This window comes from Pristis pectinata, chromosome 11, assembly GCF_009764475.1.
Source record: "Pristis pectinata isolate sPriPec2 chromosome 11, sPriPec2.1.pri, whole genome shotgun sequence".
Lineage (NCBI taxonomy): Eukaryota > Metazoa > Chordata > Chondrichthyes > Rhinopristiformes > Pristidae > Pristis > Pristis pectinata.
Genome location: NC_067415.1, coordinates 32,947,407 through 32,963,926, shown reverse-complemented (window position 1 = coordinate 32,963,926; position 16,520 = coordinate 32,947,407). Strand labels below are relative to the sequence as shown.

The following is a 16,520-nucleotide window of genomic DNA, read 5'->3' as shown; positions in this document are numbered from 1 at the left end:
AGCTAGTATTTTCAATGGAGGTAATGTAAAATGCATGTATTATATGAACACAGCCCAAAATTTACTGCCAGTGCTACAAAGTTGCCTTTTATAGATCTGCCATTATCAACTTTACATAGTCCTTTATGATGGAAGGTCCTTGTGCATATAAATGCCATCGTAATGTAGAAGGCAGGGGTCAGGGTTGATGATCGAGAACAAGAACAGGCCTGAAAGTCTTTGACAGCCAACTAGGCCATGGACTCTTGGCCCTTTGCTTAGCTGGGGAACAAGATCTATCAAAAATTTAATACTCTTCCAACAGAGACACAAGAGACTGCAGATGCTGGAATGTGGCGCTGAAAAGCTCTGGAAGAACTCAGCAGGTCTGGCAGCCTCTATGGAGGGAAATGGACAGTCGACGTTTCAGGTCAAGACCCTTCATCTGGTCTGGATCCAGATGAAGGGTCTCAACCCAAAACATCATCTGTCCATTTCCCTCCATAGATGCTGCCTGACCTGCTGAGTTCCTCCATATATTTCTGACATTAAGAAATGGTTAAAGATCAATTGAAACAATGTAAAAATTTTTAAAATGAACAAAAACCAAATGACAAATTTTAGAACACCTAAAAGCAATTAAAAACATTTAACTAAACACAATTTAAGAAGAATTATGTAATCCCTTGTCTCTCTCAGACATTTCCTGTTCATTCAAACAAGAAAACACTGGGTAATTGCAAAGGAAACTCCTCAACTATGTCTTCTGCTGCTGGACAATTGATGGTCATGAGTAATCCAATTTAAGAGCATAGTTGAGAAAAGGGCTTCCAGTTGGCTTGGGATTTCTGAGATCCCAAATCAGACATCACTTTCTCAGAAATGAACTTGGTGGCATTTCCCCACAATTGTACGCCATTTTACCCAATGTGCAAGTCAATACAGTCATCTGTTCAAAGTTGTGGAAAATGTAGTCTTGCTGTTACCTGAAGTATTTGTATCTAAACCTTGCAACCTATTTCTTGCCATTCTGTTTTTATTTTTGTTTATCAATTACTTTTCAAGCTACCAGCATGTGTTACATACAAAATTGATTTTGCATCTCTCACTGACAGAAGAGAATGATGTTATATTGTAATTATCACAAATAACAAAACAGAGTATTTTAATATCCTTCCACTTTAGTTAAAGAAGTTAATATGAGATCAGCTGCACTTGAAATGTTTTTAAAACTACTAATAGTGTTGACTGAAGTGTGGCTTGTTTGCCATCACTTATAATGTGAAATTTGTTCCCAGCTGAGTATTTTCTCCATGTAATATGCATAATGAAATGATGGCAAATAATAGAAGTACAAAAGCCACATTTTAACAATGAATTTGCTTAAATACTTCGCGGACAATTTTTTTCCTTAGTAGCCAATTCCAAATATGTGTATATTTAAAAAAAAATCCAATCAGTTGTACTCATTTCAAAGTCCATTCCATTGACTTCAGTTGATCCAGCTTGCAGAGATGAGTTCAACCAATAGGTCATAGACTTCCATCCATTTGAGTACCAGCAAACTAACAAGTTTCTTCCCCTTGAATTTAATATGTTTAGGATATTACTAATCAATTGTATTAATAATGAAAATTACCTATGTGTACTTGTGGCTTATTCACTGGACATTTGATATATGTGTTAGCTTAAAAATGTCAGATGAACATATAGGTACAGTGTAGCAAATACTTTGTAAAGTACATTGTCTCTTTTCTAATGGCCTAATTTATGCCAATATTGATTTTTCATTTCAACCATATGCTTTGAACTGTGGTGTTCAGTTGGCAATTATAACATTAGGCTGTCTTCTCCGTTTATAAAAGTTTGGTCAATTTATTAATAAATTCAAGTTATTAATGATTGAAATACCTTGTTGATAAGTGACTATGGTGAAATTGATAGTCATTGTCAATTATTGATCTAAAAACATATTCTGCTAAGCCCACTCCATGTTCCTGGAATAAAAATGATATTAAACATTTCTGCTTCCAGTAACCATGGAAAGTACTGTCTTGCGTAATAGCATACATACATGTCAAAGGATTTTGTGTCTACGTTCTGATACAACTGAAGCATGCATTGCCAGTACCTGCTGACCTAGAATCTATTGTGATGGTTTTCGGTAACTTTACTATAATTTTAAAGTTGTGTACCAGTGTAATTTGATTTTGTTGAAATCAATGCTTTTATGGCCATAAAATGAAGAATTATGATAAAAACAACTTTTTTTGGTTTTCCTGCTGATTGCATGTGTTCCTTTAGTTCCTCCCATCCGTAACTGCCCACAATTCAATACCTTGCTTTCCCTTGTAATCCTAATGACTACTGCAGGCAGAGCAGTAAAGCCAAGATACTGAAAGCACCTTTTCCATCAGGGGCTGCAAGATCAAGCTGGGAACAGAAACATCTGTTGGCTCTCCCTCCTATTGCAGAGGCCATTAGTCTTATCAGGTACCCCAGCCATTTAGGACAGATGTCATTAGATGTTTGATAATGCACAAAAAAAGTCTGACTGATTATACAGGAAGAAGATTTTGTTTCAAAAGGTATCGACCATCCTTTTATGATGAATGTGGGTAACTGTAAGGAATGATGCTCATAGTTGATGCTGGAATAATATCAGTGGGACACCCTTGAAAGTATGCTGTTAAATTGTTTTCATCTAGGAATATTTAAATATCTACCTCAAAGAATGGGCAGTGAATTCTCTCATTAGCAAAGTGATGAGGTCATGTAATAAGTCCAACCATGTGAACATTCCAGGCCTAAATTTTCCATGGCTCATTAATTTTAGTGAAGTGGTAGATGCAAAAATAGAATATTTTACAAACCACAGTGGAATTCAAACTCTCAAACTGAGATTCCAAGCTTGCTGTATTAGTAGTAGTAATAATAGATAAACTCAAAACAAAAATAATTAGTTGAGGTACTTAACTTATTAATTTTTAGTGAAAATACATTTTTGGTAAATCATTCTACCTCCATTGTACTGCTGTATTGAGGTACCAAAGGCCAAGAGCTTCTCTACAGGAAATGGAGATTAATGGTGTGTAAATTAACACATCTTCTGGAGACCAAATTGCAACTATTGTTGGCCACTATTTTGTTGTCGACAAGAAATCCTTGGCTGAAGGTTCATGGATAGGGAGTAAAATTTGGTCCCCTCTATCAACTGTAAGGCAGAAAAATCTCAAGTTTCAGGAATTGACAGTAATGTGGATTCAGTATCCATAGAACACTAACTTTAGCAGAGATTGCAAGTGGCGAATGCTCTGCACATTTTTCCTGGCAAACCATAAAGACAGTGAAAATGAGTTTGGCAAAGTGCTAGTGCATGTATTAGGAGAACCGATTAGTTTGAACTTAGATGTTCAAACTAAGAAATCAAACGAAGAAACTCAGTAGTATTATTAAGTCACTGGCTGCACATTTTATTGTGAAGCCTTTGAGAAATACAGTTACAGTACTGAAGCCTGATACAAGTGCAAAAGTGAGAATAGCATACAAATATTACTGTTGTGAAATTTCTTGCATTAGCAAACAATTTCCATGCCATTAGATTCCCAGCAATAGACAGGTAGTGAACATCTTGTAAAGTTTTCTACATGTGGTTTATTGTGTTTGGGAATAATTATCAGATCTTGTTTACACTAGCTTATGATGAAGATACATGCAAGCTTCAGATTGTAAATGACTCAGTCCATTAATGGAAGGTGGCCTCAGACTAATTGGATGAGAAATGAAAACAGAAAAATGCTGGAAATACTTGGCAGGTCAGGCAGCATCTGTAGAAAAAGAAACAGAGTTTACATTTCAGGTTGGCAATGGCCTGTCAGGTGTGTTGAATTGATGCTTGTCACCACAGCTTTTGTGAGTAGGTGAGGTCCCTGTGCTTGATTATGCACTGGTCCTACTCCAATTTTAAAAGTACAGTGAATGAGAATAGGATTGAATATAATTCTGATTTCTGTTTTGTCAGATGAACGGTAATTAATTAATATCTATTGTCTCACACACCCAAATAGAATGGCACAGCACTGGAGCATAGATTCCCAAAGTTTATATATCGCCTTCACACTTTGAGCTGCCAGTGTACCACCTTTGTTATAAAAGCTTCATAATTTATCCACTTTAATGCTCTATTATTGTTCAAAATGTATAAATAATACACATAGCAATTTAAATAATAGCATAATAGTACTATTGGTATTACTAACTGAGCAGTTTGGTTAAGCATCAGTGGACAACATTTGAAGCCATAGGTAATAGTTTGAGTCAGTAGTTGCACAAATACGGTATGTTGATGATACTTTCATTTCACTCCAGTGAGTGAAAATTCACTTCATACAGCTAAGTTGTAGCAAATGCTACTAAATTTTTGACAAACTTACTGAGCATTTTGGGGAATTCTGCTCACATTTGAACCCAAACTACTTTTGTCAGAACTCAACCTTGAGTCACTGTAAATTAAGATGGCTAGAAGGTTCTCCTCTTGACAAATGTTGTCATGTGGGTACTGCAGAAAAACTTGTGAAATGGTAATAGACTCAGCTGTTTACATTTCCCACTGTAGTTCAACCTTGTTGGGAATTAACCTCCACAGTGAGCCCATAATTACGCCACCTTTATCATTGATTCCATCTTGTCCAGTACCTTGAAGATGATTTCACTTCACACTTGAAGCAGAAAGTAATTTTTAAATGGTGAGATATTGAATAATATTCAACACCATGGAGTTCAAAGAGACTAGGTGCCCGGTGCACAAGTCACTGAAAGCCAAGATGGAGGTACAGCAAGTCATTAGGAAGACAAATAGTATGTTGACCTGTATTATGAAAGGATTTTAAAAACAGAAGTAAAGGGAAAATGCTCCAATATTTGGAGTCATATCTAACACAAAGGAAGATAGTTCATGGAGGTCAATCAGCCCGGCCTTAGGACATCACTGCAGGAGTTTCTCAAGGCAGTGTCCAAGCCCCAATCATCTTCAGCTGTTTCATTAATGATCTTCCTTCCATCATATCAGAAGTCGGAAATGTCTGCTGTTGAGTACACAATGTTCAAGTCTATTCATAGGTCTTCAGCAAATGATGTAGTGCATAAGCACACCAACAACATTAAGGAATAGGCTGATAAATGGGGATTAGCATTTGCACCACAAAAGTGTCAGGCAATCACCATCTGCAGTAAGAGGGAGTCTAACTACTTATATTTGATATTCAATTAGATTACTATTGTTGAGCCTAGTTCTATCAATATCCTAGGGATTACCTTTGATCAAAACTCAAATGAATCAGCCACTATCTATAATGTACAAATCAGGAGTATGATTTTGCCTAGATAGTGTAGCTCCAACAATATTCAAGAAGTTCATGAAAGGTCAAAGCAGCCCACTTGATGGATACCCATCCACCACCTTGAATAGTCATTCCCTCCAATACCAGTATACAGTGGCTTCAATCTTTACCATCTACAAAATGGAGCTACTTACCCAGATACTCCAGCAACATCTTCCAAACCTATTACCTCCATTACCAAAAAGGACAAGGGCAGCAGGCACATGGGAACACCACCAGCTGCAGATTACCCTCCAATTTGCACACCATCCTGATTGGGAAATATCTTGCCAGTATTTCTTCATTGCTAGTTCTAAATCTTGGAACTCGCTTCCCAAAAGCATTGTTGGAGTATCGTTGCTTATATGACTGCAGCAGTTCAAAAAGACTCAAGGGCAATTAGGGATGGGTAGAAATTGCTGGCTTTGCCAATGATGCTCAGATCACAGAAAATGAATTAATTAAAACTGTGGAGGACATCAGCACCACCTGCAGGTTGCATGCGATTGTGCTCTGACCCTTCTTTGAGATTGTGTTTCACGAAGGTGCTGTTGAAGCTGAGTAACTAGTGTGCATTTTATAGATTGCCAAGGTTACTAATAACAAAGAAGGAGGCCATTTGGCCCATCAGATCCATGCTGGCTCTGATCAATACCCCATTAATCTACCTGTAACCTATTCTCTCACAAACACTACCCTGATTCTCCCATCAAACACTGAATCTAGGGATAAATTATAGCATCCAATTAACTATTAAACCACAGTAAAACTCTGATAATTGGGCACCCTCAGAATTTTGGTGGTGTAATACTGGCAAATTTTCCAAACTATTGGACATTGCTCTTGCTAATACAACAATAGGCTTTTAATTCACTTTTTTTTAGATGTTACACAATAGTGCAATAAATTTTCCCATGTACCCGGTGAGTTTAAAGGGAGTGCAAGAAACAGGGCCTGGTGAGGTTAAAAAAGTAATGTGGGAATGGGGCCTGAGTGACTTTAAAGGGAACGTGGCAAACAGAACCAAGCGAGTCGTACACTGAGCCTTTGAGATTTCTGCACAATAAGGTAGCAAAGTATTACAGTAGTAAAGTAATGCCCTGAAATATATTTCAAGGGGCACTTTAAAAGAGGATTGCAACTTTGAATGGGGGGGAGGGGTGTTATCAAGCAGTCAAATGGGGCAGAGGAACAAATAAAAATAGAAAACACTGGAAGTGCTCAACATGTCAGGCAACATCTGTAGAAAGAGAAACACTCTCTGCAATTTAGAACTGACTTGGTTTCTCTCCTTCCCAATTCTGACAAAATATTAAATCTATTTCCCTTTCCATGGATTCTGGCAGACTGGCTGCGTGTTTATTGTATTTTCTGTTTTTATTTCAGATTTTGAGCATCCAATTTCTTTCAGAATAGATAAATTTTAGGAAGTGCTAAAAAAAATAGATTAGTAGGTGATTTCCAGCACTCTAAACTGGAATCAAATCACTGTGAAGTGAATTCTGAAGGTTTTGTTTAAACAGCACAAGACATTTTAGAGAAGGGTATTTCTGAAGGTTTTAGGGATTGAAATTGTGCAAGTGAAAGAATATATTTGTAGGAGATCATTTAGATGGAAATGATCATAATTAATTTGGTTTTAACAGTCTCAAAATTCTAGTGGTGTCCCTGATGTTTGAATCAGTGGTATGCTAGTGATTGTTCTCATCATGGGTATGCCATGCAAATTTCAATGCCGCTTGAAAAAGGATTTTACAATATTTCTATGGTTGAACATGTACCACCAAGATCAAGTCAGACTTGGAGCAGGAGAAGAATAAGTATGTGGGGGCTGGAGGGTAGAGAAGGCCAACAGCCTTAGTCTAACAATTATGGCCTAGGTTAGCTCGCTGAGCAAGTAGTTGGTTTCGGGAGATTGGGGCTGGGAGGTGTGGGGAGGAGGGGGTGGCAATCATGTCCTCCAGCGAGGCTATTGGCTGATTACTGGGCCTTAGCTCTCATGCCACTCAGCTGATTGGATGGATAGCTTGGGAAGTTGGTGCAAAGTAGGGGTTGTGGACCTGTGAATCAACAATAAATATGGCCCTTATTGAAGTCCCATTTTGTCACAGCCTTGCAAAGACCTACTTGCCTCTGGATAAGGTAAGATATCTTCCCCCACATCGTTGAAAAAGATATGTTGCCTGGCAAATAACTTCATTCTGTGTGTGCCCCATGCTAGTGAGGCAAGAGCAAATTGAGATTGGAAGTATTAGGTTAAATTTCCAGAATGGCACCATTTGATTCAGAAATAGTCACAGTCACATTCCAATCAATTTCCTGATACATAACATTGGAGAACAACCATACCATGGATCTGAATTTCTGGGTCAGCAAAAGGAAAGGATAGGTATCGAGGAGACCTACGAGAATCTTGCCAAGACTGGAGAATTTTACTTATGAGGAAAGGTTGGACATTTTGTAATTGTTTTCTTTGGAACAGAAGAAATTGAAGTGAGATGCCTAAAACTATGAAGATCTAAGAGTGGAGCAGTGAATTCAATAACCAAGGAGCATAGATGTAAGGTAATTGATAAAGGATTAGAGAGAAGTTGAGAAATGTTTTTCACCCCCTGGGTGTTGATGGCCTTGAACCATTTTATAGGGTAGTAGAGCCAGGAAAACTCATCACACTTAGAATAAAACTTAGATGTGCACTTGAAGTGTTGCAACTTAGCAGACTGCACACCAAGAGCTGGAAAATGGAAAGAGGTTGAAAAAAAACTTTTTTGGCAGGCATGGAAATGATGTGATAAATGGCCACCTGGTTTGCCATGTATTTCTATAGTTTGAAAATTCAAACATAAAGCATGTTCTTGATGTGCTATATGATTGAGTTTAAGCATATAATTGATTGCTAAGTGCAATCAGTATTTCCTAACACACATAATACATAATGGGAATTTGAATTGTGCACTTAAATGCATGTGCCATGCCTACACAGAGACCCTTGGACACACAGCAGTGATGCCATGTATGCTGATGTCATTCCTACAAAATTAATTCTCGCATATTTGTGCACCACCATGTGGACCTTGACCAAGAAAGAAAGCACTACTGGAAGGAGACCTGCTGAAGCTTACCTTGAAGGGACAGTACTTACTCTAACGTAAGGACTGTGCCAAGGAAGATAATAATGGAATCTCCTCCTTTGAACTCAAAAACTCAAATCTCTCTGTTTTGCAAGGTGAGGCCTTAAAAGTGGGAGCAGCTTCAACCATATTTTCCCTGGTTATCTATCTAGTGCTGGGTAAATGGGGAGTATGCACCTTTGTTTGTTCAATCACTCTTACCACTTATTCACCCACATCTGTCCCACTACTTTCAGCAGCAGTTCCCTTTGAGAACAACTATTTTGAGCTTTATAGCCAGTGTGGAACATCATGAAGGTAAATTTCTGCTTCGCTTGTGAGTCCTTCTCAAATTATACGCTGTTACTACATGTGACTATGCTAAACACCTGAGAATCACATCCTTAAGCACATGCACCTTATCTGATATGCATATATGGTGGACACGGTTAAAACAGACGTGGTTCCCCTAAGCAGAGCTATTTTTAACTCTTTTCTAAGCACGTGACTCTTTCTGCTCACTGTATTAACAACTTAGGCTAGATATCAAACTAGGCAGATAAGTATCAAACATCTGTCTGGCCTGCTTTTATGTTCTAATTTTTATGTTATTTTATCCTCCATATTAATCCTGATCACTTGTTAAATCTGTTACCATTTCTTTCCGGGCACAGTAATGGTGCAGCAGTCTACTTACCAGATTAGAAATACAGAAGCCTAAACTGACATCCAGAAACCTCAGTTCAAATCATACCAGGGTAGCTGTGGAATTTGAATTCAGCTGATAATCTGGAATTTGGGAAAAGAAATTACCAGCCTTAATAATAATGAAACATAATGCATCCTAATTACTGGATTGTTGTAGAAACCAAATGGTGTACTAATGCCCCTCAGGGAGGAAATTGCCTTCCTTACCTAGATTTGTCTTTTGTATGACTCCAGTCCCATCACTGTGGGTTGTTTCTTGGAATGGCCTCCCACCACCTTCTCAAGGGGGAATTAGAGATGGGCAATAAATACTAGCATTCCCACTGATACCCTAATCCCAAAGATGGATGAAATTCATTGTCTTGCAACCTTCATACCCTGTTCTAAATGTTCAGTTTGTCTTTGCTTCAATTGCTAAACGTGGCAAGTAATAAAATATTCTGTAGTAAAATATTTCATTTGCTGTTTCTGTTAATGTTGCTACTTTCTTTGCTTGCTCCTGACACTCTGAAACACTAAAAACAATTTAGCTGGTATTCAGTTTCAACCTCAGTTTCATCAGAGGATGATATTGAGTGGAATCAGAAAGTTCTGCATACTAAGAGTAGGTAAAATCAGAGGACCAGCTGCCACAAATATTTCTTAGCAACTATACATAATAACATTAGCAAACCAGTACGTGCAATTTTACCACCTCTTTACTAGGAAATGGACTGTCATCCAAATTCTCAAAATTAGGAAATATTAAAAATAAGGAAGTGAAAAAACAGTGCTATGTATGTAATATTTTCCATTTTCCTCATACATATACAGTATATACACATGTTTCTGAACCCCTGGTTGCTATTGCAAGTACCTCAAAAATGCATTCTTTAAAAGAAAAAATACAAACATACAATACATGCTGGTCCAGGAACAATGCAGTTCTTCATATCTAGATACACACAGCCAAAGATGAAAGTTTAAAATGTAACCAAAGGCAAAATGCAAGCATTTCCTATAAAATGTAAATATTTCTGTTTTGAAAATTTCTAACTTAGAGGTCTGGAAAAGAACATTACACCACTCTTAAACTCCTCTTGGGATTTATTTGAAGGATTGCCATAAATAATTCATGATTATACTGAAATAGTCCAAGCTTTCCGATTAAAAATCAGTATGCTTGTTACAATGCATGAAAAGCTAGTGAGTGGAATTTCAGTTGCATTAGACAATAAGGTGAGGGTACTAAAGATGCTTCCTTCAAGATTATGAAGGAACGTGCCCGTGTTGAAGAAGGATGACAAGAAAAAGTATAGATTTTAGATTCAAAAAAATTTTGATTTGGTGAACCTGTAAATACAAATTAATGACATTAACTTGAAATGATATAGCAAAGACTTTAGCTGACTGTGTTTTACAGTTGAAAAACATGATGCTGCTGGAGGAACTCAGCAGACCAGACAGCATCCGAAAGCAGGTAGTCAACGTTTCAGGTCAGGACCCTTCTTCAGGACCGAAGATAGGAAAAGGGGAAACCCAATATATAGGAAGGAAAAGCAGAGCAGTGATAGGTGGACAAAAGAGGGGAGGTGGGGTGGGCACGGGGAGGCGATAGGTAGATGCAGGTAAGAGATCGTGAAAGGCAGGTGCGGGGGAGGAGGGGAGAGCAGGTCCACCGGGGAATGGGTTAAAGGTAAGAAAAGAGAGAGGAAAAAAAGGGTGACGAAAAGGAAGAAGAGAAGAAGCACGGTGGGTGGGGATTACCTAAAGTGGGAGAATTCAATATTCATGCCGTTAGGCTGCAAGGTTCCAAGATGGAAAATGAGGCGTTGTTCTTCCAGTTTGTGCCTGGAATTCTCCTGGCAGTGGAGGAGGCTCACCAATGTAGAGGAAAACCAAAGAGGTGAGATCAAACGCAGACTAGGTGACCGTTTTGCAGAACACCTGCGCTCTGTCTGTAACCGCAACCTGCATCTTCCCATTGCCAGTCACTTCAACTCCCCCTCCCAAGCTATCACTGATAATGACAGTCCTCAGCCTCCTCCACTGCCAGGAGAATTCCAAATTGGAGAAACAGCACCTCATTTTCCGTTTTGGAACCTTGCAGCCTAACAGCATCATAGTATTTTTCATCTAGATTCCAGCATCTGCAGTCCTTTATTTCTCCTGTGTTTTGAAGCTGTAGCCCTTGGAACTGAAAGAAAGTTATTGAGCTGGTCAGAAAAGTGACAAAATTGCAAGTACTTAAATGTGACTAGTGGTGTCCCACAAGGGTCTTTCTTGGAACTAGAATTATTCATTATATTAATTGACTGCTGAGAGAGATGCATATCCAAGTTGCTGATCACACAAAGATAAACTGTGTATAAGTATTTACTGATTAGGCAAATGGACAACCTTTAACGAATGGAAGGTGAGAGATTTTCCACTTAACCTGAAAAGGATAGATAAGTGCTTTCTAAGTGGTAAAAAGCTAAGAATCTTCCAAAGAATCTTTGAAGTTCATACACACACATCAGAGGTCCTGAAACTTTTTTTATTGTATATATGCTGTTTCAGATTTACCAAATGACGGTACACGCCTTTTGAGAAAGATTGGGGAGGAGCGATGAAAGCAATGACAATGATAACAGCCAGGAGCTGAACTTACTGGTTGGGTGGTTGAGACTGGTGGGCAAAGAGACCCCATGAGGAACTGATCAACACATGCTGCTGTGGTTGAAGTGGGAGGGGGTGTGTAATGTGGCAGTGGTGGACAGATAAGTTACGTGGAGAGGTAGAAATTTGAACCCGGATCTTCAGGGGTGAAACTACAACGTGCGAAGTGATGGAAGTAAAGACCTCTCTTGCGCAAATAGGAGTTGTCACTGGGGCATTGTTAATTTTTAAATCCGAGTGATACATTTTTGCTAACCAAAGTAATTAAGAGATCTGGAGTAAGGACAGGTATATGGTACTGGGTCACAGATCAGCCATAATTTCACTGAATTATGGAACTGCCTCAAAATTTGGTTTATTGTCTGCAAAGATAAATTGAACCAGCATGCAATAATTTGTTCTTCTATTCTACATCAAAAAATTAAATTGTGAAATAGCTACTTTTTATGAATAGTTATAACAATTATTTTCTTTGTCATAATCCATGAATGAAATTTCAAAATTCAAAGCTGTGGTTTCCCATCAATTCTGTTGATAGTTTTATAGTTATAGAGAAAAATATATCTCAAATTTTCCAACAAAAATGTAGTTTGGAACCTGACAAATCTGATCTTTTATGAGATAAATGGAGTATTCAGATGTATAATTAGGACCATGAAATATAAAACAGAAGTTACACTGGAATCTTCATATAAAGTTTTGGTTAGGCCTCACCTAGAATACTAAGTCCATTTTTGATCTCATGTTGGAGGCACAACTCCGGAAAAAGTTCGGAGGAAGGTCACTACATTATCTAATTTAAAAGTCCTTGGTCAATATCATAAGGTCTACAGGTTTATTTTGTTTAAATTAAAACAATTCTTTCTTTTGTTAAAAATAGAAGGTAGAAATTTGTCTTCCACATTTGGTATATGCACAATATAGTAAAGAAAATTGAAACATTTTGGAATCAAAATACAAAGGACAAACTCCATTATGCAGTGAATTTAGTGCATGGGACCAAGGATCAATGTTTACCCTGTTGGGTGTACATGAACAACTGAATCAGGTTGGGGAGGGTAAGGTAGGAAGAAAACAAACTGCACAGTTGTAAACCATATTTGTTCTCAAAATTCAAGCTGATACATCAGTTATCTTTCAAACACATTTTTGATTGTATTCAGGAACTGGAAAATAATTTTGCAGATTTACTTCCCTGGATTAGTACAGAGTTTGTTTTAACCATTTCCTGCGACTTACATGGCTGCTTGATGGATGTGAAGCAGTATGGGCCATTGTACTTTGTTGCAACACGGTTAAATGAGACAGAACTAATGAGATTTTTCTGTCTCTTTCATATATTTCATATGTTAACCTTGGCCAAGTATAATCAAAAAAGACAGCATTATTCATTACATTTATTTCTCTTCTTACGTCAAGATTGCCTGCTTCCATCTTTGTTACATCACCCACCCATGCTCTTACCTCATCTGCTGCTGAAACTTTCTGCTACCATAGTAATTTGAATTCATTCTTCAGGGATGCTAAGGTGGTGCAACAGTCAGTGCTTCTACTTCACAGTTCTGGGGACCTGGGTTGATCCTCACCTTGGGTGCTGTCTCTCTGGTTCTCACATTCTCTCTGACTGGATGGGTTTTGACTGGGTGCTCTAGTTTCCTCTCACATCCAAAGATTAATTGGCTACTGTAAGTTAATTGGTTACTGTAAGTTACCCCATCATGTGAATAAGTGGCAAAAGAACTAAAGTTGAGTTGATGGGCAAGTGAGAGAGAATAAGTTGCAGAGCTACAGGGAAAGAGGAAGGAGAATCGATAACTCTGTTGGGAGCTGGCATAGGCCAAATGGCCTCCTTTTATGATCTAGTAAGTAAACTCCACTGCTCATATCCTAACTTTCATCTGCTCCATTCATCCGCCACATTTTTGGCTCAACAGCCTTCGTTGGATCCCAAACTAGCAATTCATAAATGTTAAAATTCTGGTCTTCGTTTTCTAATTTCTCCATGACCTTGCTGTTCCTGTTTCCTATCTTAATAATATCCTTCAGTCTGAGATCTTTGCATTCCACTAGCTCTATCATCTTGTGCATTCCTAACTTTAGTTCTTCCATTTTTGCCATTTGCGCCTTCAGCTGCCAAGCATCCATGCTCTGGAATTCCCACCCTAAGGCTCTTTAGTTCTCCACCCATCACCCTTTAAGACCCTACTAAAACTACTAAATGTGACATAGTTGGCTGACTCCCCTCAATAATAAGAGGTTGAGTGTTAAATTTTGTTTGATACGATGTCTGTGAAGAACCGAAGGACATTTTACTTTGATAAGGTGCTATACAAATAAAAAAATAATGAAAATATTTTAAATACTTAATGGGTTAATCAACAGCTGTGCAGAAAAAAACAGAATTAATATTTTGGGTTAGTGACCTTCAATAAATGTGATCTGTTGATGTTTATTATTTTATTCACACAATTTTTTTAAATCATACATATGGTCTGCTTGGCTTTGATTTCTATATTTTTGATCTGATCACTTGTTCTGACTTTGAAGCTCAATGTGTGATGACATTCTTCTACACACTATATATAGCCTGAATTCTTGGAATGCCTATGAACATGTGAAAAGGGAAGAATAGGCCACCTGGTCTTTTGAACTTGTACAATAAAGACCAAGGGAACTGAATACCATAAATGGTGTTGGTGGCAGTTGAGGGATAGTGATGAAAGTTGTTAATTGCAGCTGATCTCTGGAAGTGATGTAGACAGAAAGAAATGAATAAGGACAGTGAGGATAGAGAAACACAGCTGTTGGAACCATGAGATGCAAAGCACTGCAGTTGCTGGAAATTAAGAATAAAAGAGAGTGCTGGAAATACTCTGCAGGACAAACAGCATCTGTTGAAAGAGAGAAAAAAAACTGAGTTAACATTACAGGTTGATGATCTTTTGTTACAACTGGCCAGTTCTGATAAAAACGAGAAAGCTGGTTACCTGCAGAATTGTTGTTAAATTGTTGAATTCAACATTAAATCCTTGAGGCCAAGCCTGCAGTATCTTTGGAGAGATTAACAGCGTTTCCGGTTGATGACCTTGCACCAGGACAACGAAAAGTTAGCCCTAAGGATTCATTTCAATAATTTATCCAGCATTTTCTGCTTTTATTTCGGATTTCCAGCCTCTCAAGAATTTTTGTTTCGCCTTCTGAATCTTAGGTCTAAATTAGCAATGAGTGTCACAACGCTACTGCGAGTTTTTCTTGAAGAAGGTTCTGCAAATGTTTCATGTCAATGGGATGTGGGCGTGAATTTGGTTATTAGCAGCCAGAGGCGTGAGACAGCGCGCTGTTCTCCACAGCCGGAGGCGATACTCACGGTCGGCGGAGCGCGGTCCACAATGGGGTCAGTCGGGAGCAGAAGCAAAACGCTGTCCTCCAGGCGAGGGGGCGCCGCTGAGAGCGCTGGCCGCCATGAAGTGGAGGGTGGCCGAGCAGCGCTGCCTCTCAGGGAGGGAGGCGATCTCGGCGGAGTGGCAGGCGGAGGGTGTGCGGTGGAAGGAGCGGCGCCGCGGTGGTCGGTCGCTGGCGATCACATGAGCCAGCCCGTTATGGGTCTGCTGCTGCCGAGCTAAGTTTAGACCCAGGCGCAATGTGGCGGGGGGGACCGAGTAAAAGTAGAAGGAATACGATCGGAGAGAAATAGTACGGAAACCCCTAATAAACCCGTTGTTATCGTGGCCCCTTGGCCCGGTCGCCGTTACAATGTGAGGAGTATTTTTGTACCGGAGACGATTCTTTTCTCCACATCTTCTCTCACTTTTCGCCTGGAAGTTTCTCGCCCTCGTTTACCTCCCGCCCCAAGTCTCGCGAGAGGCTGCGAGGGATTCGGTAAAGTTTAATATGGCGTCTAATCTGTTAAAGGTAAGCGGGCGGCCCGGCGTCTGCCTCCGGCTCCCTCACCTCCCCGCCGCCTTGTCGCAGCTCCGCTCGCTTCCTTCCCGACAGTTTGATCTTGTTGTAAACGTGCGGGTTGTGTGAGAAGCGGCGGCCGCTTGCTGGTCGTGGGCCTGGGTCTCGGGCAGTGAACGGCCGGGGGAAGACGGAAAGGAGAAGCATCACTTTGTGGAGGCCTTTCCTGCCGCTGTTCCCCGGAGTTCTGCAGAGCCGTCGACCTGCTTCGCCCTGTGTGTGGAGAGTTTGTTGTGGAGCACGGATTGATGGTTTTGTACGTAGGGTGTGATATGTTTTTTTTAAAAAAAAGCTTGAATCATTTTGGGTTTATGGTATGCCTTGAGGGCGATGCAGATGCTAAATCTGGAGTTCTTGTTGTTTGTAAGTGAGCTGCTTTTAATTTATGTTAATTGAATTTTGCATCTAACTTCACTGGTAGTGATACAGTGGAAGGTGAATTTTAGGAGCTAATTTGTTAATTTACAGTGTAGAGATTAGAATTGCAATGTCGAAATAAGAATAAGACCAAGAATAAGGCTGTTGTTATGCCAATATAGTATCTCCTTTTTAAAAATATGATTCAAGATTAGAAATAGCTGGAAACACTGTGTAATCAGCATCTTGGAGGGATGGAAGATCTACATCTTGGGTAAACACCAAAATTATGTTAAGAGGATCAGAACCAAGGATAAGGCAGAGATGTTCTAAATTTCAAATGGAGTTAATGTTAGTGGTCTCACGTATTTGGAGTCTCTTTTGACTG

At 39.1% G+C, this 16,520-nt stretch overlaps 1 protein-coding gene and 1 long non-coding RNA gene across 3 annotated transcripts in view; one reads left to right on the top strand and one right to left on the bottom strand.

Moving 5' to 3' along the window:
- Nucleotides 1-3,495: 3,495 nt before the first annotated feature.
- LOC127575882 (uncharacterized) lies at nucleotides 3,496-15,662 on the bottom strand. Its single transcript, XR_007957140.1, has 4 exons — nucleotides 15,590-15,662; nucleotides 14,803-14,900; nucleotides 9,165-9,256; nucleotides 3,496-3,806 (listed from the first exon to the last, which is right to left on the bottom strand). It is a non-coding gene; the product is annotated as an uncharacterized LOC127575882 (long non-coding RNA).
- The window catches only part of LOC127575880 (cullin-5), a 62,305-nt gene continuing 61,081 nt past the window's right edge, over nucleotides 15,297-16,520 (top strand). Inside the window, exon 1 of one of the 2 annotated variants that reach the window (XM_052026087.1) lies at nucleotides 15,297-15,727. In XM_052026087.1, coding sequence (XP_051882047.1) covers nucleotides 15,707-15,727 — 21 coding nt within the window. In that variant the 5' untranslated portion in view covers nucleotides 15,297-15,706. The remainder of the gene's footprint in view (nucleotides 15,728-16,520) is intronic. The other variant, XM_052026088.1, reaches the window with a different exon arrangement.